Here is a 10,043-nt window from a genome sequence, read left to right as displayed (position 1 = left end):
CCAATCACACTCTCTATCGTGTTTCTACGATAACAAAATTTCGACAACCTCCCTATCATTAATTAAGTGAATTCTTATTTAAAAATCCGATCACAGTAATAGCTACAGCATAACATACAGTTATTTTAACCAACGTTGTATAGTTGTTTGAGCTCAAAATCATGAGTTTATTTTTCAGTGTACCCACCTCATACAACGTGATTGATTTGGTTGATTGGGACACAATCCACAACACATGCATCCACGTTGAATTGTTGCCCAGAATCGTCCACGTACATGGTATAATCAATAATTTCCATGCAATATTGCCTCTCCTTCCAACTTTCACCATCCAACAAATGCCAATAATAAACAACGAAATTATTGCCGACCACAGAAGAACAGCAGCAAAAGGAAAATGATAGAGTAATAATTTGGCTGGTAATTGTATTAAGAAATTGAAGGAATACTCAATCAAGATGCCCATTTGCACATGGGTTTCCACTTGCCAAAAGGACATATAAGATCGGCTTTGAATTAAAGATTTTTCAACCCCCTTTGAATTTTGGTGGATTTTTCTAATGTGCATTTGTTTGATTTAATGTTTTTCTGTTACTCCAACGAGCAACAAATTTTATAAAATAATAACAATAATAATAATTGTTTCCATACTTGTTTTGGGTGGTGATCAAGGTGTTGAATATATCACTGCCAACTCATCTCTGCCAGCACATCAAAACAGTTGTAAAGGATTGGAAGATATAATAGTTAGTTGAAAGAGTTAGTTAGTTCTATAGTCAGCTATATATAGTTATTGTAAACAGGTACTAAAGTTAGTTCATTGAGTTTAATACAAAAGCTTCATTCATTTCGTTCTCACATTTCTCTTCTCTCTGTGAACCTTCATTTCTTGATTTGATAATTGTTCATCTCTGCTACTTCTCCAATGTAGTTAACACAAGGGAGATGGACTACTCATTTATTCTTGAAGATAAATCAGAGTTTAATCTTTTATATTTTCATTTCAATCAGATTTTTAAACAAATTTTAATGAGATTTTGTAGGTACTAAAGTATGCAGTTTTATACATATTTTATTCTTATTGAAGAAATGATACAAATGGTTATAAGATTTAGCCACGGCACTAAATATGAGTAAATAATTTCCGATGATCAACCTCAACATAAGAGTTGACATGATTTGGAAAGAATTACGTACAACTAAAATAGATATAGCTCCTGCTTCAGTCACTAATAAGACAATGACTATAGATAGAAATCAGCCGCAACAACCGGTTTAACACAGACATTTATAAGGAGAGCACACTCAGAGAACTCAATCTCGGTTATAATAAAAATTAAAACTCAACTTATAGTAAGAACACATAATAGTTAAAGAGAGATGACTCGCCACAGATAATGCGTCAAATATTCCTGATGGAATCCATGCACTTGAGGAAGGTGTCCATGATCAGTCCTTCAGTCGCCGTCACCTTCTGTGAAGGTGTCCATCGCTCAGTCCATTTATCTAAATGTTGCGATATTAATCGTATTCCACCGCAACCATGTGGCTCTGTGTTATAGAGTAGATATCAAGTAATATATTAGTGTGAACTGTTTATTTATTTGGTATATTTGAATGATTGAACGATGTTCGATTCAAATGTTTTTTTGTAAGAATGATTTTCAAAGATAGATTAAAAAATTGAACAGAAACAATTATAAAATTTTAGCGGTAAAGATATGTTATTTGCAAGGAAAAAATGAATTCATCCCCAAGAGAAAATGCAAGTATTGTTTTTTGAACCTAACCCAACCAATGAATCACAAAAATGGTAATATTATTATGAATAATACTTGAATTCCTCTCTTAGGGGAATGACCCACTTGTAAATAACGGATCTCCACTGTAATGAAAATCAGAACCGTCCAATCTCTTAATCTTCATTTAAATATTATCCTTACGAAAGATCATTCGAATCAGAAATCGTTTAGCCATCCAAATGTTTCAAAATATATCAACGGTGTAAGTAACAAGTTGTATATTCATGATAAATGTTGATTTATTTGATATATTTGGATAACTAAACGATTTTCAATTCGAATGATTTTTTTGTAATGATGGTATTCAAATAGAAATTAATTATTAAACAATTCTGATTTTGAAGTTTCTATGGTTAAGATTTGTTATTTGTAGGTGGGAGTATGAGCTCATTCCACCAAAAGGGGAATGCAAGCATTAAGGTGTTTATTTCTTATTGGTGACAAATCATTTGGTTTAAAATTTTGTTCTCCCTAGTATTATTATTAATAGTAACAATAGAGAGATAATTAAGAAGATTTTGTTTGTGTGTGTAGGTGTGACGTTTAATTTTATTTATTTTTTATTTTTTTTGTAAAGGTTGCAGTGGTTTTCATAAGAAGAAATTTTTAGTTGTAACCAAATTAAGCTTGAGTTTCGTAATATGTGCATGTTTTTCAAGTTTCGAGGAAGGTGGTGCGTAGCCAAAGGATATTTCCAAACTTTCCAATAATGGCATTCATGTGGTTTACTACAAACTCAATGGCTTTTTCTTAGCATCCAGTAGTATATAACCCACTGCTACTGCTCACAGCCTACGATCTTAACTCAAACCCTTCCAACCCTTTCCTCTCTCACGCATTAATAAAGACTCTGAGGGCCACGATGAATAACAAACTCACAGTGCTGCTGCTTCTGCTATGTGCAGCTAATTTCCACGTCACCTTATCATTTGTAACAGATGGTAAGCTGATCTCGTCTGCTGTTTGTGCTGTTTTTATTTCCTGTATTTATAGACGGTTCCTATAATTGAATTGAATTATATGGTCAGCTGATCCCGTCTGTTGTTTATGCTGTTTTCATCTCTTGTATTTATAGACGGTTTCGATAATTGAACTGAATTATGAGAGAGTTATAGGAAGGTGCAGTTTGTTAATTTTAATGAGGAGTACTTGAAAATTTCTCATACGTATATATATACATGACTCTGTCCGAGAGAATTCATTTCTAGTACTTAGGTTATTATCAATTTCAAGTCACTCTTGCTGGAAAATAAGTTGTTTTACTTTATGTGATCACTATGCTCAAATACCTAACAATATTACCATGTAGCCTTTCAAGTTCATATTTTCTAACAGCTCCTGGGTAGGAGGGTTGTCATAAATATTGAAGTCTTGTTAATTTAGTTCCTATGCAACAAGTGAGAAATTTTTCAGTGTACAAGCTAAGACACTACATGTAATAATATAAGTGAAAAAATTGCTAAATATATTTTAAAATCATGTCGTTCAGTTATATTATATTATGTGGTGTACCACCTTGTATTTCATATATCCAAAAACTTCTCAGTTCAAACCCTTTTTAACTCAATGAAGAGGTTGTTTTCATTGATTTCTAATTACTTGTCTATTCTTGCAATAATGAATTTTTCTTCCGAAGTTTTTTAGGGTTTTCTTTCGTTCTCCAACAAATATTTTTAGCTAGCTGCTTAATTAGTTTATGAATCATCATTTTCATCAAATTTCTTTTGCTGCCTACTTAGTATTATGATTTAACGATATTTTTTCTATATGTAAATAATCTTAAATGACTAGTTCAATATCAAATTATTTTGATAGAATTAGTTTTAATCCAAACTCCACACTCTTTAATGTAAATATATCGTACAACTAAATTAACACTACAAAAAGTTACCCCAATGCAAATTTTCCTTCATATATTTATTTTGACTAAATTATACATGATATTTTTCTCAAGTATCAATAACAGATAATTTGTATATTTGTATAATGGAAAGACCCCGCTAGACTATCTTTTTGCACATGAGTTTGAAAATCTAGTCGGTGACTTGGTGGGAGCTGTATAAATATCCAGTTTGCATGGCTGGCAGCACTATCGTTTTCATCTTATTCCCAAGTCGCATCTACTACATTTATAGTGTTAATTTGGCTAGTCTTATGACGGTAACAATATTTGGAAGTACACAAAGAGTCCAAAACCAAGTAACGACCCCAATTTTGTCACCGACCTCAAGTTACATGGGTTTAAGAGCATTACAATAGGGCTCAAAATCTAACTACCATCACAACATATGATCGGTCGACACAATATATGATCTGATCGTGGCATCAAGGGTATGCTTTAATCTTAAGAACAAGGTAAATACCATTTTACGTAATATCATATATACTATTTAAACTTATTAGCTAGCTTTCGGTTGTCTCTTTCTTTGCATATTATTTCAGGATACTTCTCTTGTAATTTCTTATGCAGTTCCATATGATATCAATAAATTCGGTACAAATAATATACTATAGCGTCGTTCATTAATTTGTTTGAGTTTTACACATCAATTGATGTTGTATGTGACAACAATAGCAAACAATTTAAATATTGTCATGTCAGTTAGCGGTCACAGCGGTAAGATTTGTGAGTGAATTTACATGTTATTGAAAATAACTCTATTCACTTCTCAGGCTTATTACCCAACGGCAACTTCGAGTACGGTCCAAAGCAATCAGAACTCAAGGGCACAGTAGTGACAAACCCTCATGCAATTCCCAACTGGGAAATCTCAGGCTTCGTCGAGTACATAAAATCAGGCCAAAAACAAGGCGACATGCTGCTGGTCGTCCCCGAGGGTGGTTTCGCAGTCAGGCTCGGCAACGAGGCCTTGATCAAGCAGAAGTTGAAGGTCAAGAAAGGCGGGTTCTACTCCGTCACGTTCAGCGCCGCTCGGACGTGTGCACAGGAGGAGACGCTGAACGTGTCCATCACTCCCAACCTTGAGAAAAGGCACTGGGGAATAATGCCAATCCAGACAATGTACAGCAGCATTGGATGGGATTCGTATGCATGGGGTTTTAATGCAGATTTTGATGAGATCGAGCTTGTGATCCATAACCCTGGTGTGGAGGAAGATGCTGCTTGTGGCCCACTTATTGATTCTGTTGCTTTGAAGCTCTTGGCTTCTCCTAAACGTACTAGAGGTAAAAAGTTGGGGTTTTTCTTTTTGTTTTTTTTTTTTTTTTTTTTTGCTTTTTTATTGTTCTTAGTAATTGATTGAGTTGATTGTGATTTTGCATGCAAAAGCCATGCATTTTTAGCCAACAATCAAAACCCATTTCAGATTAATTAATTTCCCATATATAAAACCCAAGCTTTGTTCTTCCAACTCTCTTACATGACATGAGTGAATTTCACATGGGTCTCGCCTAATTCAAAAAGTTAATTGAATTTTTCTTAGCTTCAAAGATAATTCTAAGTGATAATCTGATAACACAACTTGTAAGATTTAAATTTTTTTTTTTTTAAATATCATATACCCGAATTTAAGAAAATTTCATTATCGCTATATTAATATATTACTAATCATCAGATTATCATTTTACTTTCATCTCGACATAGAACTAACTTGTAATCCAAGTAAATTGTACGTGAATCTGCCAAGACACGTAATAACAATGTAACCTATATGTTACAAACATCTTTCTTTTAACGTTGTCATTTTTCTTTACCAAAAAAAATGCTTATCATTTTTGTTCAATTATTATTTTGCAGCCAACTTGTTGAAAAATGGAAACTTTGAAGAAGGGCCCTATGTGTTTCCCAACACATCATGGGGAGTCCTAATCCCACCCCACATAGAAGACGACCACAGCCCACTGCCAGGCTGGATCATCGAGTCCCTCAAGGCCGTCAAGTACATCGACTCCAAGCACTTCTCCGTCCCCGAAGGCCGGAGAGCCATCGAGCTGGTCGCTGGCAAAGAAAGCGCATTGGCCCAAGTCGTCTTCACCTTGCCCGGAAAACTGTACGCACTCACATTCACCGTCGGTGACTCCAACAATGCCTGTGAAGGCTCCCTCGCCGTTGAGGCGTTTGCCGGCAAAGACACCCTCAAAGTACTGTACCAGTCCAAAGGCCAAGGTGGGTTCAAGCGCGCCAGGTTCCTTTTCACTGCCGTGGGGCCGCGCACCAGGGTCATGTTCTATAGCATGTTTTACACCATGGCCGCCGACCACTCTGGGTCTCTGTGCGGCCCCGTCATTGACGATGTCAAGTTACTTAGCGTTCGCAAACGTGTTTGATGGAATGCCACAGATCGAGAAAACGTTTCGCGGCTGCTTTGGTCTTTTAGCTGATAAGTTATATATGTTATGTTATATAGGAGGAGGAGGAGGAGGAGGAGGGGGGGGGGTGGTGGTGGCGCCGGGGGGTGGGTGGGTGGGTGGGTTCTGAGATTTTACTTTGTTGTAAACTTGTAATACGAGGTTAACACGTGAGTGCTATCCATATATGTGATGTGTAGTGTATCCATCCTTTTTATCAAATGAAATGATCGAGGTTCGATAGTAAAACTTTTTTTTTTTTTTTTTTCAATGAAGTGGTGTTTTTGTTTTGATTTTTCTACCTTTTCTTTTAGATATTAAGTTTGGCATCTTGCTTTGTTTGAAGGGTTCTTTCAAAACCCTATAAAACGAGGGTCGGTCGTCGAAAATAATGTGGAGTGAGTCTAAAAATAATCGTAACAAAAAATTACTCAAATCTTCTAATTTGATCGTTGGATTCTTTTGGATAGCTAGTTTGGCATGAGCTTTACTTGAAGGTCTTAAATACTTATAAGATGAAAGTTAGGTCGTCAAAATGTAATGTTGAGGGAGCCCTTAAAAGATTATCCTAACCAAAATATCATCGTTGAATTAGATGGTATTCATATTCGTTTATTTTTCACTACAAATTAATTTCTTAAAAATTTTGGATTTGTCCCAATTTTGCATGATAGTCTATGAATGATGATTTAATATAGACAATTAAGATCGTTAGAAAAAAAAAAGTTGCATAATGATCCCCTAAAGTGTCCCTCAAATAATTTTTTTTTTTTTTGAACAAACACTATTATCTACACTAAGGAAGTGGGGGAATGGGTTAAGCCTCACGATAGGTTAGCAATAATATGATTCAAATTCGCCTTTATGTGGGAATCAAACCTAATACATATTACTTACAAGTAAAGAGAAATGTTATTAGACCGTAGTATTAAATGACTCAAATATTTTTTTTATCACCCAAATAAAAGGAAACTGAGTGCATAGGCTTTGCCGCTAAACATCATTCATTACAACGTTGGCAATTAATAACTTGCTTTTGGGCAATTAGTGATTAGTTTTTTTAATTTAGTTGCAAATTAATGTTTATTACGTCATTATAATATTTGCGTGGTTTATTATATCATCTTTGAGTGATTGATATACAATCAATATGCCGTCATTATTAAAATTGATTATTTTTGCAACTAAATTTCAAAAACTAATCTTTCATACTAATTGTTTTTTTTTTTTTTCCCTTTATGAACAAGGCATAGATTTTTAACTGAAATTGTGATCATGTGATGCGCGAGTTTGATATCAATTGTAATTGTTGGTCCCTGCGATCAATTTTGAGATTTATGGATTACCATCTAATTCAATCATGTCTTTGTGTCTGGATTGAATCGTTTGGAACCAATTTCTGTTTCCATTTAGTTTACCGTTCGGTTTCAGTTTTACTACAAATACTTTGGGGATTCAGAAAAAGGGCAAAGTAATCCTTTTCGTCTTATCTTTATTTGAGACGGCTTGCGGAGTTATCGGACCACAATTATTGTCACATCTGGGTCCGAGGGGGACCACTTCTCGAGCTCGCTCCACCACCGTAGCACGATATATCCGCTTTGGGTCCCGACCACGTCCTCACGGTTTTGTTTCTGGGAACTCACACGAGAACTTCCCAATGGGTCACCTATCCTGGGAGTGCTCTCATGCGCTACTTGCTTAACTTCGGAGTTCCCATGGAACCCGAAGCCAGTGAGCTCCCAAAAGGCCTCGTGCTAGGTAGGGAGGGGATACATATAAGGATCACTTCCCTGGGTGATGTGAGATGTTACAATCCACCCCCCTTAGGGGCCCGACATCCTCGTCGACACACCACAGCTAGGGTTAGGCTCTGATACCAAATTGTCACATCCGGGCCCGAGGGGGATCACTTCCAGAGCCCGTTTCACCACTGTAGCACGATATTGTTCGCTTTGGGCCCCGACCACGCCTTCACAGTTTTGTTTCTGGGAACTCACACGAGAACTTCCCAATGGGTCACCCATCCTGGGAGTGCTCTCATGCGCTACTCGCTTAACTTCGGAGTTCCCATGGAATCCGAATCCAGTGAGCTCCCAAAAGGCCTCGTATTAGGTAGGGATGGGATACATATAAGGATCACTTCCCTGGATGGTGTGAGATGTTACAATTATGGCTTATGTGAGTTCTTCTAGTTCTCGTTCACGTTCAAGTTCCAGTTACCGTGGATTCGGGTCCTCCTCCTCCTCTAGGTACTCCGGAAAAAGGGACCCTAGTGCCGTTGATCTTTCAAATTTTCATACAAATGCAATTGCTCGTGACAAATCTGATGACGACTGCAAGACGTGGCTTAAGCGGGCCATAGAGCACGAGCCTGATCATTGGTAGGTTGGTAATCACTGCCGTTGATGCGAGAATTATACGCACACAAATTAACCCTCTTTTTATCATTTGTAGTAAGTATGTAAGTAGGGATCGTTCTAAGCCGGGGATTAGGAGGGATTGCAAAATCACTTGGATTTGACTCAGAAACGTAAAAACAAGTTTAAAACACTATACTAGACTCAAAGAATGCTACACTCAAAATAAGATAGATTAAGACTAAGACTAAACAAAATATGGGGGGGATTGAGGTTTGGACGAATTTAAACTAAAATGGATAGATTGTAAAGAAAACAAATTGTAAATACGAATTTGATGGGATTGAATGGATGGGAAGCTAGCTAAGGGGTTCATCTCCACACATGTTATACTTGCACACAAAACGATTTCTAATTGCTTTTCAATAAACCATGAATTCTCAACGCCCCAGATTAACCGTGAATTGCACTAATTAACCCTCAGATTTTCCTAACGTTATTGAATTGGATGATTGCATACGACAACCCAAAACATTCCCCACAAGCCCCCTACAGGATTGCATAATAGAGATACAAGCAAGAATCATTACGTTCTATGAAAACCATAAGCATTGACGAAGCACTTGTTACTATGATTGCATGAAACTTATGCCAAGAATTTACTTAACGCGATTGTTTATAAGCAACCTCCACTACTTGTGAATATAAGTTCATAACTATTAGGTGAAACTCACTTATATTCTAGCGTCATATTCATGCATGAAAATTAAGCGTGCACTCTCAATAAACATACATAAATAAGTTGTCAATCACATAGATAAGTAAATTGAATTCACAACTTATGAAACGTAATTAGAAGTAATCAAATCATATTGCAAGCATAAACATGTATTTCGAATCCCCCCTAGCCAAGGGGGGGTTTAGTTCCTCATACGTACAAGACAAAGAGAATTGAAATTAAACATTGAAATCGAGGAAAAGCAACACCTAAAAATTCCAACAACTCAAACTTGAATTGTATGAATGTTTAGGCACTCTTCTCCTCCTCTTTGTTGCGGCACAAGGTCTAAGGATAGGTTTTGGATTGGTGTTTGTATGGAGGAATGGTTGGATAGTGTTTTGGAGGGTTGGGGAGTGGTGTAAATAGAAGAGAAGAATGATAGAAATGGAGTGGGGATGCACGGCACCAAGGGATTTCAGGATATGTTTTGTGTTGTGTTGTGTATGAATGGAGGTGTGGAATTGAATGAATTGTGTGATGGGATTGCATGGTTTTATAGGGAGAGAATGGGTGAGAATGTGAGAGAATGTGGCTGCAATGATTAAGGAGGGAATGCATGTGGAATGGCAGCTAGGTTGGTTGGTGGAAATCTGAAAATGGGTGCTGTTTTGCACGGCAATGAAGGAAAGTTTGGTGCTGGAAATGCATGTGTTTGCATGTGAATTAAAACTAGAGTGAATGATGATGAATGCATGTGGATTAAAGAGTGAATTGTGGCTGCAATAATGAAATGGAATGGCTGGAAAGTGGAAGAGAATGTGGTACAATGATGGAATGGAATGCTGAAAATGC

At 36.6% G+C, this 10,043-nt stretch overlaps 1 protein-coding gene across 1 annotated transcript; it reads left to right on the top strand.

Moving 5' to 3' along the window:
- The first annotated feature begins 2,586 nt into the window (after positions 1–2,586).
- Positions 2,587–6,165, top strand: LOC103926567. The gene is made up of 3 exons (XM_009335367.3): positions 2,587–2,743; positions 4,476–4,988; positions 5,560–6,165. Exons 1-3 carry the CDS (start codon positions 2,665–2,667, stop codon positions 6,087–6,089), a joined length of 1,122 nt encoding a protein of 373 aa, XP_009333642.2. The 5' UTR covers positions 2,587–2,664; the 3' UTR covers positions 6,090–6,165.
- Positions 6,166–10,043: the final 3,878 nt, after the last annotated feature.

Source organism: the organism of the source record quoted next, unplaced genomic scaffold (genome assembly GCF_019419815.1).
Source record: "Pyrus x bretschneideri cultivar Hongxiangsu unplaced genomic scaffold, Pyrus_bretschneideri_v1 Contig26, whole genome shotgun sequence".
Taxonomy (NCBI): Eukaryota; Viridiplantae; Streptophyta; class Magnoliopsida; order Rosales; family Rosaceae; genus Pyrus; species Pyrus x bretschneideri.
This window is presented reverse-complemented; position numbering and strand designations above follow the sequence as displayed.